Here is a 23,564-nt window from a genome sequence, read left to right as displayed (position 1 = left end):
GACTGCTAACGCAAACGTACATTAATAGCCCTTGTGTCCAAGCAAACAAAAACTCTTATCGTTTTTTTTTTCAATTTTATCGTTTATTTTCTAATTACTTAAAAAGGGCATTAAAAATTTAATAATAACAAAACAGAAGTGCATTAGTTATGTAAGATAGCGTCTTCAAGGTCATTGTCTTTGAGGGCGATTTTTTAATTTTACTGTTATTTATGTGTGGGCTTAATTTTAATTGCTTTCGATCAACTGCGGCCATATTAATAAATTTCTGTACCCAATATAAGCGAATATATTATTTTGCCTCAGAAGGCTTCTTTTACAAGTATTGTTCGAACAGGATATTTTAAGAACTTATCATCATAGTTCGTAATATTATTTCAAATGTATATAGCTAAAGGCAGCTGTGTTTGTCACCTGAGAAATGGGAAAAGAGGAATACCGCTGAAAAGTATGAGGTCTAAGCAGCATTTAAACACGCTTTGAGCGGTAGGGGAAGTTGTGTCAAGGTGCCCCCTATATAACCCGGTCAAGCCGGCCAACAAATGAGTCAAGAGAGGCATTACTACCAAATAGCTCTAATATCAAAGCCACATTAATTTTCGTGTTGAATATATGTTTGAGAGTGTAGATCAGTTTTTCTCACAGGGGAAAAACCTCTATTCTGATAAGCTATAAGGGAGCGTTCATAACGAGTTATGCTCTGTATTATTGAAAGTTCTATAAGTTGTTGACAGCTCTAGAAAATGGGTATTTCAAGACATTTTTTTATTTCATCGTTACGAAGTTTGTGAACAATAACATATTTACTATAGCTGCCAGCAGGTTTGCCAGTGCAAAGCGTCGGTGAATAGCGCAGAGTTAACGTGGTGGCCTTGTCAATGATAATATATTTGTAAGGGTAGGTTGCTTGTACTCACAAAATCATATTACGTAAGATTGACTTAGCGGACCTTAAGGAAGATTACGCTTGTATGACTTAAACTGAACACGCTAAAGAATCAAAGGCGCCAAAATTCTTCAGTTTAATGTGACAAGTGTCATAACTAGCAGCCCCTATTTGGGTGAATTACCTTATCTTATGAAATGCTTAAATATAGAACCCTTACAAGGCCATTCTGAAACAGAAACTTTTGTTTTACCGGGTCGTTCATTGTTGACTAAAGGAAATTTTGGGACATTATTTTTTAGAAATACTAACTGCACTGCTCGACTGCTGATGTAACTAACGCACTTTCGTTCCGACCGATGACTCTGCTATGCTATCAATTGTAGCAGGACTACTCTGTAAGACTTTACACACGCATATACAAGATTCTCTATATCCAAAGGGCATACCAAACGATACGTCTAACAACATGGAAACAACCAAACCTTTATACCTATCATCGCAGTGCTTCAAGCCGCATGTATCGACCACGTCTAGTTATTCCAATGTCCTCATTAAGCATATTGGTCGCGTGAAATTACTACGAATCCCTAGGCCTCCTATAAATCCATTCTACGTGCAAAAACGCCCTAAAGCAACAAAGTTCAATGGGGGTGGTGGGTAAGCCTAAATTGAACGTCGATACGCTATGAAGGGTGATGTAAAAAGGCAGATTAAATAGGTATGTCACGGATGGATTTTGTAGCTTGATATGAAATCAGCGCCATGAAGCCGCGCTCCTGGACGCTCAACGTGTCAGGTATTATAGATGTGACGGACCCAGGCATCAGCAGAATATTGGTCGGTCCGAATGATCATCTTAATATTTGTCTACGTACTCAAGCACAATCGGATTATTTTTGATGATCGCTATTTCCATTGCGTTACTTTGTGTTTCTAGCTTTGAAATTTACAGCCTATACTGCATAAATTTTGTGTATTTACCGCTACAGGACAGGCTTAAATGAGAGTTTGTCAGCTAAACAGGCATTTGCGAAACATCATCTACGAACAACAGTTTGTATTCACCCGGGTAAAGCATGTTACTATGAGGGCTATTCTTCTAGCACAACTATTTATTTTTTATCAATGCTTACAAACAACAAACAAATTATTGAGAAACAAATGGTTACCGTCGTTCGGCCCAAATCAATATCCTTGGGGTGAATTATCCTATAATCAAGCTAGCTTATTTATGCGTGTTTATACGTAGATAAATGTGGCCTTTGTTACAACTAATATCCGTTAGTAGATTATCGTAGCGGTATCTTACGAACAACGGCAAAATTCTCCGCCGCAACGGCTAATGATTACTGGTTTAGGCCCTGCTAAGATTCTGAGACATCGGTATACAAGCTTCGTATGAAATAAAAACTTTGGAAATAGCTATCAAAAAACCGTATCACTAAAGATAATGTATTACGCGAGCGATATTTACGGGCAAAACACTACGGACTTTGTTAGTTAAAAAAAACCATCACTACTCCGATCTCGTTACTTCACCAGGCTCAAGTCGATAAGTGGAACCACATTTTGTAACGTTCTAATTGTATAGCGTTTTCATTTTGATGATCTGACAGTGACGCATTTTTCAGTTCACGTACTTTTAGGTGGATATACAGGACGTTACGATTTTCATAGAAGTTTCGCCCTCGAGGCGTTTACTCTGGACTACTGTTACTTAATGTATCCTAGCTATCATACTTGCGCCTCATCTGGAACCAATGAATTTACATTTATTTTCTTCATTGGTCGTCATAGTGTTTACGGTAAAGAACTAAATATAGAGGCAACGGAAACATGCTGAATACGTGAGTCGTCTCAAGAAAATTTAGTACAAAATGAGATGTGTTTCTGTGAAGTTTTTGTTTAGGTTTCTGACCGTAGAACTGTTGTGCAAGAAACGACAATGATTTAATAGTCTAACTTTTATTGGATTTTGCTTTCTAAATACACATCAGATCAACAACAAATGCATATATTTGCCGTTAGTCGACACACTCTGAGCATGACATTAGCCGTAATTAAAAGCTTTCAGTTCGATATTCAGGTAAGCAGTTGCTCCTCGACTCGATTACTTATTGACGGCAAAGGGTGCCGGAATCTTGACTGAGAAAATATACTATGTTTTAGAATAATTTATATTAAATTAAAAATAAATAAAAAAATATGCAATTATTTTAACATTCCTCCTTCTATATGCTCTCCGCGACCGTTTCGCCCTGCATTAGAGGGCAACACCGCGACTTGATGATTGAGCATGACATTCTCTCGCTGCCAAATATCCTTCACTGATATTCATAACCTTGCATTCAAGTGCCGTTGCCTAACGCAATTAATTCTATAAATTCAGCTCAATACGTTTATTTAATCTCTCAGTTATTAATGACTAAACTGTTTCCTTGCTCTATTATTTTACTCTATTATTTATTTATTACACCTTTCTCTTCAGGCCTAGGAAGTACTCGATGGATTTGGTTGTCTAAGCTATTTCAGCCTACACTGAATGACCTGTTTAAATTAATTCTAACAATTATGTTTACCTACACAGCGCTAGGTTTACTGAAATGACTTCAATTAAATCGTGCTTACATTTTTTGCTATTACCCTCGTAAGTTACGACTTAATTATCAACCTCGGCAGATTTCCTACTATAACCCAAATAAGTCCTATGGAATAATTGAAACGTGGCCAACTGGCTCTAGTACAGGGCGGATACTCATTCATTCATCCAAGAGTCAACGTTCTATCATAACTAAACGTTTTGTTCTTCCTTGAAATCAAAAAGCTTAGTGTTTTATATCTAATAGTATCATGTAACAGTAGATTCGCTAACACGACGAAGTATCTACAGTGCCCCGTATGCACACAGTGGTTAACCATTGCTGCAGTCTTTAACTATACCATGTGAAAGGTCCTGTTGTAGGATCAATATTTGACCTCGCTCGCTGGCCTGAAAATAGGTAAGACGGATGGAAAATGTGCAGGATTTCGACCGCGCTTAAGAGTTCCATCTGGATTCCGTAGAGGATATGTTGCCATCAGAATGGGTAATTGAAGTCGGATGTCCTTCTGTAAGCCCTTCAGAATGACAACGAACTGCGAAGGAACAAAGACAACTATTGGGTCCGTCATAGATAAAATAATGGAAGCTGAAAAAGGCAAGTATATTGAAATAGAAAAATTCAGTATATACTGTTCGTTTAAAAGGCGCATCTGTTTTGGCGTAGCTAGCATGTGTAAGAATCTGAAGTAATATAATTGGATACCTACGAAAACATCGTATTGAATACGGATGAGATGACATCCCCGAAGGTTCGTTGGCGGTAAAGGCGGTATATAGAGAAGCTCGTTGTCCCAATCGGAAATTTGACGGGGCTCGATCTTCCCTTTCTCAATAGTTGCCAGTTCGCGAATTTCCGTCGCAACGACCTGAAGTATCGGTAAAACGAGTTCTGTTATCCAGATCAAACTAGTATACTAGCTGTCGCACAATAAATGATAAACTAAATTGTCGTAATTTACTTCATTGACGAAGTTCCAGGTCCAAGACCGCATCAATGTGCCCAGCCAATTAAGAACCGGAGGCCCGGTGCTTCCGAGTTCCCGTGAGATTCGTCTTTTTCTTCATCCTCTTCTTCTACGAGAAAACTTCTCGTAGTGGAAGAGCGAAGCGACAGTACTAGTAACTGTGCTCGTAATACGTAAACACCTCATAGGCGTTAATAATTGTAATAGTTAACCATGTTGTCAACCGCAAAACACGTATCAACTCATTAATTAGGTAATTAAACGTAACTAACCAGCTTAGTCAATAAACAAATTAGATTTTTACGTTTGAAAGAGGAATGCCACTACGGTCTCTTGTCTCCTATCATAGAAGACAAGCGAACAGCAACGAATGAATCATACCAGATTAGACGACGCATGGTGCGTATGACAACTCTCATATTGATTCACATTGAACTGCGCATTGACTCAGCTAAGGAGATTTTCGACACGATATTAATACTGATCTTGCATAAATAAAGTTCGGTATTCGTTATATTAAAATGAACCTTATTTTTGGCGGTGTACTGGATCGTCTCAGTTAGGATAGCTTTTGTTTTCTTGATAGCGACCCTCGACTGGTTGTTGATCGTAGCTTTCAAGCCGATGCTTTCACCAGGTACGTATCCCCCCTTGTCGAGACGAACTCGACAATTGATCATTCCCGTGGAAAAGCAGCCCTGGCCGACCTTTTCCTGCACTTCACAGTTGAATGGTTGCTGAAAACAAGTCAACACTCTTTCTCGCTAGTCGGTGACAATAGCCATAAATTAATTCTATCGTATATAGATATAACTATTATTATTTCCTTGCGGTAAAAAGGATGCACAAGAGTATACGTACGCACAATAGCTATCAGACATACTTGCGTCGACCGAAATATCATTGGCTATATCGAACGCCAACGGAAGCCTTGCTAGTAATAAAGCAGTCATTTTACAAATGATTAGATCTGATAACGAAAAATGATTGTAATGGACGTTCCATAATTGGGAAAGGACTTTGCAACTTGACATTTGGGCCGGTTAGAACTGATTTCTAATCGTTAGTAGATCATGCGGTCTACGGCTGTCTAGATGACCTAGCTACCTGCGTATAATGCCGGTTAATTTGAAGGGCAAAAAATCACAGCTTAAAAAGTCCTTGCCACTTGAAACAATATCTTTTCTCCGTTTTTTTTGTTTTTTATGGATCAGGAGTAAACATATAAATTCTCAATCTTTGCAACAATTGTACGACGAACCGACCTACGATTTAACTCATACTAACGTAACACTGAACTCCACATTACATAAATCTCAATTATTTCGAAGGACACCGTTCTAGGGGCACATACTGATAACGACGTTAAACTACCCCGTATAACTGTTGATGCTGTTGCGGATGCGTTGGTCAAAATAGAGCTTTATCGTCGAATGAAAAATATGTGCGTCCTTGAAGCAATCTCGTTAGTGGCTATATTTTTTTCAAATTATAGCATAGAGGAATCGACATCGCTGAATAAATCAGACTTGTTTCATTTCCTATTACGATATAAAAACTTGGTAGCTCTGAAGGTATTGCCGTGATAAACAGCTGCCAGCCACAGTTAAGAACGTTACTGACTACCCAACAATGGCAATACGATATACACACCATCAAGTCACTGTAGTGGCGCTAGTTGAAACTTATATACTGTAGTGTTATCATGATAGAAAGGGGTGTGGCTACACAGGAGCCCTTCATCGGTAAACGAACTATTATAATGGGTGGAATGGGGACTCTTTTGCGGGCGGATGACACCATAAACACCGCCATACTATCGTACTACACTAAGGAAACGGCCATCATCGTAAAGTAAGGGCGTCGCCGTTATGACGCTGAGTGGTAATGCAAACGGAGGAAATGGGTGAGCAAAATGAGCTCCCATCCCTTTGATGTGCACTGTTTTCCACATGCTCTTGTTGTTAACATTGCCGCGCTTTATGGGCATTAGTGCAACAGCGAGCGTGGTTGTTCTTAAACGTGCCATAAAGACCTTTACGTTGACTTAGGCAAGTAAGTAGTGGGGGGATATCAATATGCGGAAAGATTGTTTTGTCGCTCATATTGTTGATGGACGCTGAAAGTAAATGCAGACGCTGTAGATACGTAATAATCTATTCGAGGGTTGAATCGAAACTCGCTTAGCCACTTTACATGGAGAACAAGTTTAAAAAAAAACCGTGGATGAACCGTGGATTTATAAGATACGTCACTATAGGGAGATCTGCGCAAAATATTCCGTTATTTAATTTTGAGACGCATAAATTTCACCTTAGACCTGTAAATAACACGTTCATGAAGGCGGTAATCGTGCCCACGGCGTCCTTTTCCAGTGATATCCTTGTCTTAAATTACGTAAGTATAAGCATGGCTCGATCACGTCTTTGCTTATATCAATAATGTTATTTCTGTGATCATTGCTTCACATACTTTTGTCACGGACACAAACTAGATTAAAATCATTAACTTTTATAAGTTAGTGTTGTCCTACAGGAGAGTGGTCTAGTCCTTTATACTAGCCAAATATGTTTGCTTTCTTTAAACAGCTTCGTTCAATTGTTACTATACTCGCTATGTTATTATATATTATAACTATTAGTTTAATCGGCGTTTCTTATTTCGGAAAATACCATTATAGGTGTCATTATGCAATTCCGAATAAACCCAGGATAGTGTCTTAAATAACGGCGCTGTCGCTGACGTCGGCATCCAATGCACAAAGGCACAGACGAACGTTAGCTATCTAGAAAAAAGGGGAGATAAATCTGTATACGAAGACGAAAGGTTTCCTGAGTACCGCGTATGTGCCCTAACATGAAATGGCCTCGGCGCTTCCATCAAAGCTGTCGTCACCGCACACTGTGTGTGAGAATGAAGCTGTCATAACGGTCTGAAAAATTTTCTAAAAAAAAATGGAAACCCGCTGACACATTATAGTACTTACTTAGATATACATATGTACATACAGACACTGATACTAACACAGATATTGCACAGTGAACGGCAGTCCCAAAAGGCTTTTGCTTTTCTATTAATTTTTCCCCAGCGAAAGAGAGCAGTTCTCAAAACCCAAACTCAAAAAGAAACAAAAAAAAAAAAAAGAAAGCTCAAAACAAACTCAAAACAAGCAAATTAATTAGTACTGTTGATATTATATGTTGTGCAGGTGACGCGCAAAAGAGCTTTGACCTCTATGTGAACAAAGGGGACATGTTGTTAGCTAACTATTCAACTAATAATATAACTATGATTTTTTAAAATTGTGAGCAATTATCTAAAGGAGTGATAGCATGATTAAATAGAGAATCGGTTAAAAAATAAGGGTGACATCTCTGTATTATTGTCTAACTGCTGGGATAAGGATCAATGTTTGATTTTGAAGTTTCAGACATATATATCCACTGTATTTTTCCTTTTTTTTTTTTCAGGTATTCCTTATATCTGTGTTTGGTATAACTGCTAAGTTCTCTGTGTATTATTTGGTCTTTAAGTTTAATTATAAGCACGAAGAAGGATCTAATGGAGCATACTTCGGTATCCGAATAATGATTCAAGGAAAATGAGGCCATTCATAGTATTTTCTACAAATGTTGTATAAAATTAGAGAAATAATTTTAACGGATATTGTTCTTAGAATCGATTTTGCCGACAAAGTATGCGCAAAAAATAACATCTATGTTCTAATGAGTCTTAAGCCTGCATCAGCTTAAGAATATAAGCGGCGTTTCCGTTTTGTCCGTCACAAGAGCCGATGTCTTCACAAGCAGCATTCTACGCTGCGACTAGATACGATTTGCAACTGTTCTCGTAACGCAGGTGTTGCGTCGTTTCTGTGACTCTGACGAGCAACACACGCCACCATTGTAGGGTCCGCCTGTCGACAATTGGTCAGGATTCGCCGTGTACAACGGTACTACGGCAAATCCTAATAAAGTAGCGAACACCATTTTGGCAGACCAGAATAGCCCAGGGTTACATCACGTCACGTCGGCTCTTTGGTATTCCGACACCCACATTTCATCGGCGCACCGAAGTGGCCACGGCGCTAAGGTAGCGCGCGTTCGTTTTCGACTGATCAGGTGACGACTAACTAACCGGTGAACGATGCCATCACCGTAGACGTCCGCTATTGTCAATAGTGTTTCCATTGCTGCTATGCCATTGCCTAGGCGGGACGCGCATCAGAAGCAGCAGCCGCAAGAGCAGATCCACCGCGGCCTCTGTTGCAAGCATAACTGAACATGATGAAAAAATTTACGTGAAGATATCGAGATAGAAAAGCAAAAGAAAAGGTTAATCCATCCAACCTTTTTAACTTGTGCTGCATCGCCAACGACAGGACAAAGAATAAACATATCTTTCTGATAGGGATAGGGCTACGCGTGGTGGTTCAATGGGAACAGCTACTTCTGGACCGCGGCAATGATCCGCTTTGTGGATTTGGACGCATCGAACGTTCTCAGTAGTCGGAAACTGAAACAATTGATGAACTATATTACAAATAAATTATGTTTTTCTTAATAAAATTGAGCAGAAATTACATGAGGTGCAGGAAGCGCCGCGTTATGGAGCTGGTATAGACGTCGACATCGCCATCACACAGAGATAACTGAGTGCTTTCGCAAAAGAGTTTTGATTTGAGATTAACTAAATTAAAAACAGTTATATTACTAAGTGTCAACGTATTGTAGCCTTGGCTCATGCTATAAGTGCACCTATCGTCCTACAGCGTTGCTCAGCGCACGTAGTCTGAAGCAGATCAAGCAAACATTCGACGTTCTAATATATTTATAGGCCATTTTCCAAAAATGCGATAATGCACTTGCATTGACGATGAGTTCACTTCTGGCAGACGCTCACTTTTAAGGATGCTCCAAAAGAGTGGCTTCTAGTAGTACCTATAATATAAACAGATTGCAGACAAACACTACAGATGAAGCAAAACGTCACATGTCTTCTTGTTTCTTCGATATAGCTGCGACAACAGCGGCTAAACCAGTATCACTGTCAAGATATTGACTTGGCTCGACTAAATTTAATCAATACCTAGTTTACCTCTTTACTTAAACCTTAACTTCCTAATTTGCATTTTTTTTTTGAAAATTTCAAATAGGTGCGGTGAATGCGTCTTGAGATATGTCTATTTTGGTCTCCAATATTATGGAAAATATTTTCCAATCAAGGTAATATTTAGATGAGTTGTTTCCAATTGAACACAGGTGCTCTAACAGCAAAATTATTTTTTTTGTTTGCAAGTAGATACTATTAACGTAAAGCATCTTAGCCGCATTACTGGTATAATTGTGCGGAAGTGGGGAGGTTCTGACCCCGCCCTGGTCATCTTAGATCGTCGTTATCACCCTCGACCGAATGTTTCTCTTTTTGACTTTGCCGTACGCTTGAACATGAGTAAATTTGCTATATAGATGTTTCAGTGTCACATAGCCACAAATGAGTAAGCATCATTTGCACGTAATGAAAATAGAGTACTCTGTGGCGCACTCGCGTATTCTACAACGCACTATGTATTGCGGCTCCAATCCTCGCTTTATTGAGATAAACTTGCCAGCGGTTCATAAACTATCGACCAACCCTGCTTGCATGTCCTGAGCGGTTAGGTCGACGAATTAATGCAAATGATAAGTCAATGAATATTAACCTAATACACGTACATATGCATTGAAAAGTTTGTCATCTAGTGCGAAATCTCCAGATAATAGTGATTACCAAACCTAAATCAAGGTTGCGGATTCCAGTTCGTAAAGTATAGGCGACAAATCTAGAATCTTTGTAAAGGGTGCCCGGCAAATAGACACTCGCTGGCTTCGCTGTTTAAAAAATATTCGAATTAGAACGTCACTTCTGACACCAGATTGATAGACACACGAAAAAGCCTTGCTAGTTTTAGCTAAATCAAAAAAATTACCTTAAATGTTTTACTCCCTATACAGCCGTAGGCATTATTTCACATAGAAATGCTAGTCCAAATCTCTATCCTATTCGCCTAAAAGTCGACCCTGATATACGACAGTAAGCAATAATCTATATTATTTAGAATATCTGGACGATCTAAATATAGTGCCTGTTCAAAAACGTGCGTCTTTTTGTATGCGAAAAAAAAAATTTCTGCGGATCGTAATAACACATCGTTTCCCTATTTTATGTGATAATGACCTATCTTTAACCAGCTGGTCAAAATGTTGCCCTTTTCTGTACAAACAAAGCAATTACATTTTCGTTTTAGTCTCTGAAACTTTGCGTTGGGGCGCGAACGGGCTCGCTAACAGAAAAAGCTTTAGGCTCCATCCAGCCATTGCCACTACAGATAGCGTATTACGTTTTCTGTTTTAGCTAAACTATTTTTCGTATTACAGCCACCAGCAACTGCAGACAGCTAGTAATATGTGCTTTGTACAAATTCCTATAATGCAAAACAATAAAGAACTTTTCGTCCAAATAAAAATGCCAAGTGGTGCAAGAGCTTAAAGTACTTTAGGCCAACTCAACAATGCTCCCGTCCCTTTGCTAATATCTATGCTTCATGAAAACAAGAACGGGGTCGAACAACTAATCGCCATTTGAACTTCAATGCCGTAGGCCACAGTGATTTTAGCCCAGATACAGAATGAACCAACTTTCTAAAACTTCAAAAACTTGAGCTTAAAACGTACACACCTTTTTCGAAGCGGCCAAAAATTAAGCATTAGCCAGGTGAACTGCAAGGCTCAGTGCGTATGTATGGAATATTAGATAGGATGGGGGGGGGGGGGGGCAGACTGTTATAGGAAAATTTAGAAAGAAGCCTTTTGAAAGTTGTCAGGTTTTTGCTAAACGGACGCGTTTGTTACTGCAATAATTCGTCAATTTTTGTATCGGATCTTAAATTAGCACCTTAATTGTCAAGAGATCTTTTCCTTGTCCTGTATATAGCGTATTCACTGTGTAGCTTTCAGAAAATGAATTTTCTTTATGCACACTTAGTCTACTATGTAGATCTTAAGTGTGAGTGTATCTAGCGAGTATAAGTACTTGCACACATCGAGGTTCAACCTAATCATATTTTTCCATGAACTATTGAATTTTTACCATGGATTTGATCTTTTTTGTTGGACGTATATGATTCTTTAAGACGTATATGTCGTTTGCACAAAAAAACGCCGGTTTGCAGTGGTACGAGATATATGGGCATTTGTTTTAGATGAATACATACAGCAACATATTATAAACGACTATAGTTCATCTGCTTGTTTATCTAACCCTACAGCCAAACGTGCTACGCTTATCATACACTGGCTATCCAGCGATTAAACATTTCGTCTTGAGGACTCTTAAGCATCAAAGCGCCGGTCGCAACAGCAACAAGGCCTTCTTGGCCCATTCAAGCGATTCTCAGCCTTAATAGAACCTCGCGTTAAGCTTTACTAACTGCGTGCACATTGTCTATACGTGCGTGGCGTAACTGTCCGTTGGACTGCCGTGCTATCAAACCCGCACAACTCTGTCCCGAACTGACGACAAAAGGTGCTTCGCCGATAGCGGACACAAAGAACAGTTCATGTCCGCCCCTTTTCCAACAACTTCCAGATACCTTCAATCGATCTGCACAGCCATTTCTCGAGGCGTCGAGCGTTACTCCTTCTAAAGGTGCCGTGCAAACTGAGCCACCAATAGCTAATATCGAACTAGCATTACTCGGCGTATCTGGACGAAAATGAATTTTCGATTATGTATGAAACGTATTATAGTACGGAGGAAATATCATTTGCTGATAACGAAAACAAGGCTGCAGTAGTACGATTCATCGTAGATTAGCGGACTCTTAGGACCGCAACGAATCGTATAGATACAATAAGCTATCGCTTACAACCACACGTCGCTCTATAGCAATTGCCCTTTCCTTTTGTTCCGAAGTAGATAAATGACTAAGCTTAGACCTTCGCACTCCTGCCAGTTTTCAATAAACGCTAATTTCAAAAAGGATGACCAAGTGCCATGTGGGCATATTTTGGCTCATTATAAATGCCACTCGGGAACCCAATGGCAGTTCAGCAGCCCTATGACTGTCTATTTTATGAACAATTGTTTCATACAGCCTATAATGTTTTTTATATTACAACAACTTGAAAATAGGATCTATTCGAAATTGAAGGGTTTGAGAAGCGATATTCCAAATGGTATGGGGTTCTGTTGAAAAATACATTAAGTCAAAAAAGGCTTACAATACAAAGCCAAGCGGCTAAAATACAGGGTAGGTCAAAAGCTACAAGAGAAATTGCGTGCGATTCAGTTTCTGCCTAGGCTGAATTGATTCAAAAAGACTGCTTTTTACTATAATAATTTCAAAGCTTTCTTAAGTCAAAAGGCGTTTATATTGAGCTGACTCAATTGACTGACAATGGTAATTTTGGTCGACTTACCGTGAGCAGACTTGGTTCAAGGTTAAGGTCGATAGGGCTCATGACTATAAACACCTGTTGGTTTTTGTGCGTCAGTCCACTTGGCTCTTTGAGAGCTGCTTTGCAGAAATACTGAACCCACCCATGTTTTCCCAGAAACGTTGATGGCATACCTGTAACGAACAGTAACATACAGTCAGTAACAATGTTGTGACAATGTGCTTGAAAACCTCACTTATCGCCTTTTCTTCGTGATGTGTCGAGCCTTTAAAGTTAAATCACGCGAATTATATTAGCGTTCCTATCCCGAGGGCCTCATCACGGCCGAGAGCACGGTCAGTAGAATAACTCTTTACGTACTGTTTACTGAGAGGGTTGTACGTTAGGGATCTTACCAAGTGGTAATCCAAGCTTGAAGGGAAAAGAGTGAACTCCTGGTGACAAGGCGACCGACTGTTTAGTGTTCTCTCCCAGGAGTCGCATTCGAAAATCGATGTAGTTCTCTTTATCCTGTTGATTGGCGTTTCCTGACATTTTGACGATGCCCTCGCCCACAATATGGAAGTATAGGCCTACAGAAACACAATGAGTTGCGGTGTTAGCTTTTTTAACGACTATCTGTTGGTGGACTAGGAAAGAGGTGCATATAGAGTAGGCGAAGGTCGGTTCGGAACCTTTTCATTCTGTCTATTTAAATATAACCGTGCGAATTACGCCGGCGAACCACTACTGCGCTTGATTCATTTGGACCTGCGTGACCCCGAAGCACCTAGAAAACACTGAAAAAATTTTACGAAGCAGGTGCATCAATAGCGTTGGATCTTGCCCTCCTGGTAAGACATCGTAGGTCGTTTGCTTTAGCGACCTTCTTGACAAAGATGTATGGGGCGCCTGGGCAGCAGAAGCTATTAGTACCCGTCAAAGGATCCACAGAGCGATTTTTTACACAAGGACATAGTTTATGAACTTCGCAAGAAAATAATTGTGGTGACAGTAACAGCATCATTAAGCTGTTAGCAACGAGCACGCGTCACGAAAGAGTGAAAGTGGAATGAAGGACACAGGAGCAAAGTATCGCTGATTGCACAATACTTTATATAAATTGGATATCATAAAGGTCGAAGAGAAGTACATAGCTCTTTCGGCAATTACTTGTTCAGTACAGCAGCTATGACTGTGTGTACGAGTCTCTCGTACCGTGCAGCAATGAGGCCATAGGAAAAGGCTACGTTCAGAAAATATCTATGTACTGAAATACTGCTATTCAGTGTAATGGAGTATCATAATGGAGTGACAGTTATGCTTTACATAATACTGTTGAAGGAGGATTACCTGGAATTATAAACTTGAGAATCTTGCCCGACGAAATTGAATCTAAAGAAAAAAATAGTTTTCAAAAAACGAAAAATATTCGTTCGGCAGATTTCGCAAGAATTAACCTCCTATCTTTTACAAGGTGTTGGACTTGACTTGAAGAACGTAAAAACAATATGTACTGTTATGTATGAATAAGATAATTAAATTTACAGCACCGTGCGTTGTGTCACAAAGTCAAATCACTTTTGAATTAATTCCCATTCATTAGACGTACATTGATCGTCAGTAAGGTTGTCGGTCGTCCATTGCATTTTCAAAGGTTTTGAAAGACCTTCAAGAGGCCTTAAGACAAATGATATAATTTTTATACATAGCAACGTGGCGCATTATGCAGAAAGAGGCTTTCGTCAAAAAGACTCGCTATTGGCCAGGCTATATTCGTACACGACGAATCGTACGAGTGCTTTCAGTTCTACGCTTTTTTTAAACGATTGCTAGTAGAATTAGCTAATTCATTATTATTATTGTTCCACAGTTATTATTGCTACAGAGCTATTAGATGTATGGCTTCTTCGTTCGGAACAAAAGTCCGTTGAAGTTCCTTTTTTTCGGTATCGCAGAAAACCTTATCACTTCATATTTGGCCGCCGCTGGCAGGCCTTTAGTGATGTTAGCTTCACAAAAAGATTGCCATTGGTTTCACTAATGAAATTAAGCCGGAAGCCGTTCGATTAGTTGAACAAGAAACATTTGATGTGCTTTCCTGTCCAGGTTCATACTAGAAAGATACTGCAGCGAATACGTTTGATCGAATGTCGTGCTGCCTTCCAGCACCCATCCGTGTAGATCTGCACGAAGCAATCTGGTGCCCAAAACTTTTATGTTTTTTTTTGTCTGAGCCGATTCTGTTCCCTTGATACTGATGAAATGGAATCAATGAGTAAAGGATATGCCTCGACAAGCGTTGCCGCTACAGGTCACGGCTTATAGAAGTGAACTATTTGCACTCAAGTAAAAAAAAAAAAGACGAAAAATTAATTTTTTTTTAATCGGATTACCACAGGTAACTAGAATCGAATTCAACGGGTCAACTAAATGAAGCAAAGCTACTAGGGACCAATCGGTGAGTCAGGCCTGGCACATACAAAGTAAAAAGCAACAACAAGGAAACGCCATATGTGTAGTGTTGGTGGGCCACTGAAGACATCATTCCGTATAGATCCTCGCTGCATGGCGAAAAACCTACTTTGCACTGCTGGAAAGGATTCCAACTGCGTTGCACCAATAAAGGCTTAGTCTCCTCTCGAGAAGGAACGGCGTCATTCTTTGGCAAGATAACGCCACGGTGACATGGAAGCTTTTGCCACGCCCACCGTATTCAACGCATATCGCTCCTGCCACTCTTGAATCTGTAAAATACTATTGACCACCAGCTTTTGCAAGACAACAGTGGTTATACCTTGATTTTTCAAGTGCCTAGACGAAACTTGCTACGAACACAGGGTTCCTATTTTTGCCTGATCGGTGGCGGTAACATGTATCTGCTACAGGTAGCTATTTTGCTTAAGAAAGAATCTATTGTGTAGAATTTATTGAGCTATACGCCATACAGAAAGCTGTCGTTCTTATCCAACACTGCGCTAATTGGTAATGATTTAGAGGGCGCAGTCAACTTGCAAGTCGATCTTAGTTCGGACATCTTTGCTATCAAGATAAATGCATGTAGTAGTGCCACAGCTGCCCAAAGATCCTTACAAAAATAACGGAAGCAGAAGTATGGACACGTTTCATCCAAAGAAAGATAATCTACCTCTCTGCTCATCAAGTCCGATTAAATATCAAGCAGTTTAAACAATCTAAATCACTTTACGCTTGGTTCTGCTGAACCATCATAGTATTTGTGCTATGCAGCGGCGTATTTTCTTTTTTGCATAGTTATGAATAATGGTCATTTTCTGTTGCCATTATAATGTCTTACCCACAGATAGTCATAAGTATAACATACAATCTGTGTGAGCGCCAGGGCCATATTAGAGATATCTATCAGCAAGAGATATGTGTATATATTTCTTATGCAGTGTTGATGTTATCCAATTATTGGAATGATACGACATCACAGAAGCCGTACTTTGCTCCATCTTGCTGCAATTGCCGATAGAGTAACCCTGACCCAACCCAGTTAGAAAAACCGACTAGATTCTGGCAATCACGAACAGAAGTACAGTAATATATATTCACGCTTATATGTATGGGTAACTTCGTATTATGAAAACATCGGCCGTATGCTACCCGTATGAAAGCATTATAACAAAACTGACAGCGACGAGATAATAGATACTCAGTGTTGTACATATATACGGGCATTCATACGTATTAACTTCACGTATATAAACGGCTATAAAAATAGCGAGCCCACATTTGAAACCGCTCTTTTGTCTGTGGTCTGTCAACAATTTAATCATTGTTCTGATAATCAACAACAACGTAAACTGTGTAGTTGACGGCTGGTTAAGGTTCCCAACCGTTGTCTTGCTGGGAAAAGTTATCAAAAAAATCGTCTTTTTATAAAGAATTATCCTGTGCGTTAGACAGAGTAACGAAAAATTGCTTCGACACGCAGACAAGCTATCCAATAAATTTTCACACCCGTTGCGGAAAGTTGTATCAAGCAATCTAAGGAAATCTCATGAATATAGTATGAATCCCACGATTTTTCGTTACAAAGTAAACCTATTATGTGCAACTTAATAAACGGTACGATTCCCTGTCAAGCAGTTCTCTTACGGTCAGATACGGAGAGAACTTACGGTCAGATAAGAAATTTTTACTACAACTCGAACACCACTCAGTATATATTGTCAGCTTATAGCGTTTTTGAATGCCTTTTCACCTGTTATGGCAGCCTTTTAGCTCCGCTGGAGGACTAAGGTGGCCTTAAAGCCTCTTGATAACTTTTTCACTTAAGGCAACAAGCTGTGTTGCATTAAATTTACGAAATTTCAACAAAACGTGGAATTGATCCGCTTGCATGTCACGCATGCAATTGGATGTTGCCTCATCTGAGAAGATCTTTTTCGGTGTTTGCTTGGTGTTTACATGCTCATTTGGTAAAGACACCCGGAGGCTCATGTCCATGGTCATCGTTTCGAAGATTTACTTCGTGCTCCGCGGAACGTTGCGTGGTATCGTATGCGTAAAGCTAATGTGTCATACGAAAACTACACAAAAGCGTAATTCTACATAAATTCTTGCACTACAAGTCATGCACATTGTGCTTAGCCAGTCGCTTAAATATAAAAAAGGAAACAGTTGTTTAATCGTGTACGAAAAACACGATTCACGAACATCTGCTCAGTGCCGAAATAAGTTGAGCGTATCTTTGAGAACGATGAAACTCTTAATGTGAGACGATGAGGAAGCTTATCTAGCCCAGGACCTGTATTTTGTACGGCGCTTTGATAGTTCATTAGACGCAACGTAAGTTATATCAGAAACGCTTATCATATACAAACGGCGAATCTACTCCAAAAGCCGGCCCGATAACAAAAAGCGCCAATGTATTGTTCTAATGAGTTCTGTAAGTGGCGATTTGACCCGACTGACATTTCCAATGAGACGGCAATCTAATTTGAATTTATTTACAAAAAGTCATGCTATGTTGACTCCTTTTCTCGCTGCGACACGTCTACCAGATAACTGCCCGTATGATGAGCTATGATAACGTGAAATATTTCACCGTTCGAGCATATCGCTGGTTCGAGAGAACTTCTCCATCTCCGATAGTTGCCCAAAGCCAAGCCCTACCACATCGTAGTGTATAACATAGTATATTTTATTACTGCGGAATACTCACTGCGGACTATGGAATAGATGTGCCCACTCCATTATTGTCTTTTACATTTGTGATTCATGAGTCATCTTGGTGACACTGGGTCATCTGTGGTAACGCCAATTACCATGCCATTACGCTTCAATGTTGCAGGGCAGCCTGTACTCGGTTCGTTGTTACTCGGCCAGTTCGAACATAGCATAGTTAATCCATTGCTGTTCATTGACCGCATCCTTATTTGGCCGCCATATCAACGCTGCCATACGGTCGAGCGTGGTGGCAGTCTAATTCTACCGCGTAGAGCTACGCTGAACGCCGAACGCCGACGATACCCACGGCCGCGAGTGGGTGGAAACCAACAGCTTTGATCTTTACAGAGAAATGAAGTCCAGCGACAAAGTCAATTTATCCATTTCACGATTTCAGCTCATTCGCCGATCGATTGATTCCACGCCAATGACTCGCTAGTCTGGGTCCGTCGACAGTAAGTCGAGCGAAAGAGAGAGGTTTGAAAAAGTTTTTCTGTTTCTCCTTGAATAGAGCAGAAGAGGTTAATTGTCGACAAAAGGATTCCTTGGGTGTTCGCTACTGCAGGTGCTTGTTTTTTCGCGGCCCAACCGGCAGTTCGGTAATAATATGACGATACGTTCGGTGATCTTTTTCGATCTGTAGGACACTAGCGTACAAGAGCTGTAATAGAACAGCCGCTCTGTTACCAAGGTGCGGTGTTGGATTAACAAAAAAGAGCCACATATTAAGGCTAAGTTTACGCGAAACCAAAGAAAATCCTACAATTGGGTGATGGTGCACACCCGATAAATGACCTTTCGGGAATCTCAATGCTGTTGCAACGATTTTTCACATCCTGAATGCTTAATAATGGTGTACGGGTGAGAATTCTGCATAAAATTATGCTACTAATACTTGGCTATACTTCAGTCGGAAGTGGCGCTGTAAATGGAAATATCGTACGTGGCCAATTGCAAATTTGTCCGCCAACAGCATCCCGGCGTAGGTATTGGCGTTACCTCAACGTACGTCAGTGATATCAAGGCTATCGGTGAACACCGGTATAATAGGCAAATCATCAGCTGTTCAAACATTTTGTGACGTCTGACACTTCTTACCAATACACTGCGCTACGGCACACTTCATTTCAACAACATTAGCCAGCTGGTCAAAATCACAAGATCTGTCGCATGTGGTACGTTTTATAGTGGAAATTTTTAAGTTACTTTTACTTCCATTATTAGCGCTAGCGCTAAGTTTAGGTCCGCTTTGGGTTACGACACAGCGCGGACGGGAACGCGCGGTGCCGCGATGAGACGAAAAGCATTTCCGCTCCATAACAAACTGACGAAGGACTTTTATTCTGTATAGTTTATAGCCATCTGTCCTTTACATGCGTGTATCGGTAAGGCGGGCTAGCTGACGAGGCGAGCATCATAACTCGACACGACTATTGTAATAGCGGTTAATGGCCCTCGGCGTTGACGCTCTCGTGGGTGATACGATGCGTTCGCTGCTCGTACATCGTGACTACGACTACGAGGCGAAGTACGTACGTCTACAGCAGAGCGAATCGTCAAAAACACAAAGTAGAGATTGTACCCTTGAGTATTCGCGTCCACAGTGATACCTCTGAGGCTAGATGCCCTTCATTGTTACGCCCACCAAATCGTTTTGCTATTGGCCCAGATAGATTTATGGCAGCGGAAAGATGATTGGGTAATAGGAACGGCCACGGCGGTAACAACGATGTCGGACAACAACGAGCCAATAGTAGTAATTAGCTATTATCGGGCAAAAACGGTACATTCAAAAATCAACGACCAGGTTCAACCGTTAGAGCTGAAGTACACAGGGCAATCGCAGCCGTTGCAGACATTAATGTACAGAACGTCGACGAACAGATGCGGTCTCGAACTGAGACTGTACGAGAAAATGTATAGTAAATGAGTTGATCAGTGACGTCCTGAGAAAGCGAGACCCGCTCCTAATCATCTAAAATTTGCAGCTAACTAAAGTGCGTCAACGAACAATCTTCTGGGTAGGTTACCTAAAAGCTAGTTTGCCCTATACAAATGGTCAGATAGGAAGGCTTTTGACTGGGGATGGATGTTGTTACAGCAGCAAGAATCTCAGTAAGATTAGAATTAGAATTAAGATAAACATAACTTCAACTGAACAAAGATACATGATGATTCAGGGATACTGCTCAGTGTTTCTACACTGTCGTCAGTGACGACCAAAGCGAGAAAAAGTAAACAGAGTTTGATGTAGTGTAGCAGACGTAATCTAGCTGAATAATGTGCTTCTTTCAAATTCAAACAGACTAGAAAAAAACCTCACCGACTCTATTCTCGTTTCTAATCGATCGATTATTTTAGTCAAGTTGATATTGACCGGAAGCCATTTTGTCGGGCGATGCATTGATTCCCAGAAAGCGGCGTTAATTCTACTACTACAATACCGATCTAGTCGTTAGTCGATGTTGCTTCAAGCGAAGTTGCCCGTTGTATGGACGTGCAGAACTTTCTAGTTACGCAACTACCCTCCGTCCACCATTTATCTGTGACTGTCAGATTAACGACACCAAATGAGAATGTCTCAGGACGCAAGGGAAATAAATCTAGTCATTTTCTAGTTTTTCCGCCTATAATGCGTTTCGGTTATCAAACGGCGACAGCTACTACCAACACGGCAACAGTCGACGTTACATCCTGTCTTAGCGTAGTCAGCTCGCGGCGTACTGCTAAACGTTTAGCAACAGACAAAATGCTCCGTAACGCCTAAAAAGAACAATAACTATTCATAGTTAAAAAAAAATCACCTCGTCATATATAGTTATTCATTATGACGGCCACAAGCGTCTAATCGTCTATGATGATCCTCTGCGACTTTTTTCGTGCATATGAAAATTATTTTAGCCTTGAAGGCCGTGCCTTGAGTCAGGCCATAGCCACTATACTTCGTACACATTCGATTCCAGAATATCTCACGTCGAACGATGTTGCTCCACCATTGCGTCGACGTGTGTATGAAGATTCATTGATCGCGCCTGCTCCGCGCGGCAAGCCACTTCTGCCGACGGAAACGATTCGTGTCGCCGACGACTATTTACAGCATATAGATTAAATGTAAAAATAATAAATATATACTTACAGACGAATACCGAAACGTATTATTATAAATGTGCGCACTGGTTTGGGTGATAGGAGTGCTAACATCTACGGATGGAAGATGTAAACAACGGTCAAACATGCATCCAATGCTATGCATGAAGTAAGTTATCAGCTTGATACAAAAGGAGAGGTTATCAAATTAAATCGCGTGAAAATATCTCAGCTTGCTATTTGTTTCATGCAATGCCGTTTAGGCTAAGTTTGAAGAACATTACGTAAGCGAACTGTTCGCGGGGCGTTTGAAAGGAAAGATCTATTTTAAAGCAGGGTTCGACATCAGATGTTCGAACGGACACACTGACATGCAAAGCGAAAAATCTTTTTGCGTGACAAACCATTGGATGAAGTAATAGCAAAGCATTTACGTCATCGCTCCCCAACGAGTTATCTGTTACGTATACTGATAAGTTACTACGCTTGCTGATGTCCGTATGGCTACAGGACAGGGGTGAAATGTATCAGGGCAGAATTATGGTCAATGTCACAAGAAGCTAGAGCTGAAACTATTGCCCACAATCCACTCTTAATTGAGAGAACTCCAAAGCTTTACTGGGTATAGAGCGTAATTTTGTATAGTGCTACTCTTCCCATAGATTTTGCGTATCCTCTGCAAGTATTCTTGCATGCGATACGGTAGCAAGTTAAGCTTCAATGCATGAGACGAACTTGAGGCCAGATTTCGAATGGGTTCAAAAGTTTTTAATTCAATATTGTGTGTATACGATTTATAGTGATCGAGCGTACGTCGGAATCGTGCAATAAGGGTGTCTCCGCCTCGTGAGATTATTTGCATACCCTCTGAGCGTCAGACAGTCCACTTCCGTTCATATGCATATGCGTTTGCCAGATTCGTACCTTGTACAGGGGTGTCATCGTCGAGCTCGACGATTACCTGCCCGGTGAGAAAAGAGCCTGGAAAATACAGAAGACTCTCGTTGTCTAGCACAATCAAGAACTTGGCCAACTTGCGGTTCGACATCTTCGATAGTGGGTCGAAGCCTCGGCCGGTCGTGTAAACGAAGACAAAAGGTCAATGCTTCTTTGTTTTTTCGACCCTTCTATTATCTCACTTATAATCGCACGTCATCAACGTTCATATCAATCGATCGTTGTTTGGTGGTGCCGCACCTTCGATTGCATCGGTTTTCATCTTCCGTAGTCCAGGGATTATATGGTTAACGACACCGAAGCAGATCAACGACGACACAGTAATATCCCAGTATATTCAGTATTAGAGAAAAAAAAACGTCGAAGTTTAAGTCTTTCACCTGTTTACGAATTTGCCGATTGTAGCCAGCTGGTTATCACAGATCTTTGTTCAGTGTATAGTATGTTTTTTGGCTGCACTTGAGAAACCGCAACAATTTCCATAGGGCATAATCTCGACGGAGCTAACAACGTAAGTTCGGTTTTTTTGTGAGGGAATAGTGCTGGCACGCTACGAAAAGATACCGTACAGGAATTGGTACCAGTTTGTGATCACTTCTTCTTCGACTTCATGAACTTCAGCCCGATCACTGCGCAACTGACTTTCCGCTCGCGGTTAGGGCAGACTCGGCTTAGATCCGTACCAAATAGATCGACTCAGAAGCAAAACTACTAAGTATTATTTGCTATACTGTCTGCCTTCGATCACCATATACGGGTGCGCGCATGGTCGCCGCTCTCTGTCGTCAGCGAGCCTAATTGTACTGCTCTGCGCTATGCCGTCCTCGTCCTCACCATAATTTCCGACAACGACAACGTCCGTCGAATCTGAAAAGCCTAGTAGACCACAGTCGCTTCAATAGACAGACAACAGATAAACTTCAGTTTGTCAGCTGCTCGCGCGCGGATCTGCTTCTGGCGGAGCGGAAACCATCGCACTAGAGACAGTTCAGCCGCTGTCTTTGCTGCTGCGGTTGTTGATGATGATGATAGAAGTCGCTGTTCCGAAGTCGTCTCGCTGGCGATGCGATACAACCCGCGCGCACTGCGGTGGGACTTCGCGCAATCGGGGAGAGGGTGGCCGCACGCTCACGCGCATCGGCAGCGGACGCAACCGATGGGAGAGCTGAAGAGCCGATGCGCAAAGATCTGAAGTCTTCCTACGCAGGAAAGTGGCCGTGACGTTTTTGCCGGTGACGGAATGGCGGCACAGTCAAACGCAAAAAAATACATACGGCGAAGGCGCTATGACGAAGCATCGTTGCCAATGATCACCGAATACGAGTCGACACGGACAGAACACACGATTAAATGAGTTGGCCGGGGACGGAAGGCGGAAGACAGAGACAAATGAGATAGAACAGGCATTCTATCTAAAGGACTTAACAATCTGTCGGAAGCTCGTGCGTGAG

General features: G+C 40.9%; 1 protein-coding gene across 2 annotated transcripts; it reads right to left on the bottom strand.

Annotated features, from left to right (window-relative positions):
* Window positions 1–2,838: 2,838 nt before the first annotated feature.
* Window positions 2,839–23,162, bottom strand: Vdup1 (arrestin family protein Vdup1). 2 transcript variants are annotated; one of them, XM_022843117.1, is made up of 6 exons: window positions 22,081–23,150; window positions 13,290–13,466; window positions 12,916–13,067; window positions 4,984–5,193; window positions 4,199–4,357; window positions 2,839–4,024 (listed from the first exon to the last, which is right to left on the bottom strand). In XM_022843117.1, the coding sequence occupies exons 1-6, from the start codon at window positions 22,202–22,204 to the stop codon at window positions 3,854–3,856; spliced, it is 993 nt and encodes a 330-aa protein (XP_022698852.1). In that variant the 5' UTR covers window positions 22,205–23,150; the 3' UTR covers window positions 2,839–3,853. The 2 variants fall into 2 exon arrangements, with proteins under 2 accessions (XP_022698852.1, XP_086826881.1); XM_086970755.1 differs by lacking the exon at window positions 4,984–5,193 and having other exon boundaries at window positions 22,081–23,162.
* Window positions 23,163–23,564: the final 402 nt, after the last annotated feature.

Source organism: Varroa jacobsoni, unplaced genomic scaffold, assembly GCF_002532875.2.
Source record: "Varroa jacobsoni isolate VJ856 unplaced genomic scaffold, vjacob_1.0 scaffold_1040, whole genome shotgun sequence".
In the NCBI taxonomy this organism is placed as follows: domain Eukaryota; kingdom Metazoa; phylum Arthropoda; class Arachnida; order Mesostigmata; family Varroidae; genus Varroa; species Varroa jacobsoni.
This window is presented reverse-complemented; position numbering and strand designations above follow the sequence as displayed.

Excerpts from the sequence above, each read along its gene's own strand:
- Vdup1 (XM_022843117.1), bottom strand. The coding sequence starts at position 22,204 with ATGTCGAACCGCAAGTTGGCCAAGTTCTTGATTGTGCTAGACAACGAG. Across the intron at positions 13,467-22,080 it reads CGATGACACCCCTGTACAAG|GCCTATACTTCCATATTGTG; the intron begins GTACGAATCTGG and ends GTGTTTCTGTAG. Across the intron at positions 4,358-4,983 it reads AGTACACCGCCAAAAATAAG|GTCGTTGCGACGGAAATTCG; the intron begins GTTCATTTTAAT and ends CCGATACTTCAG.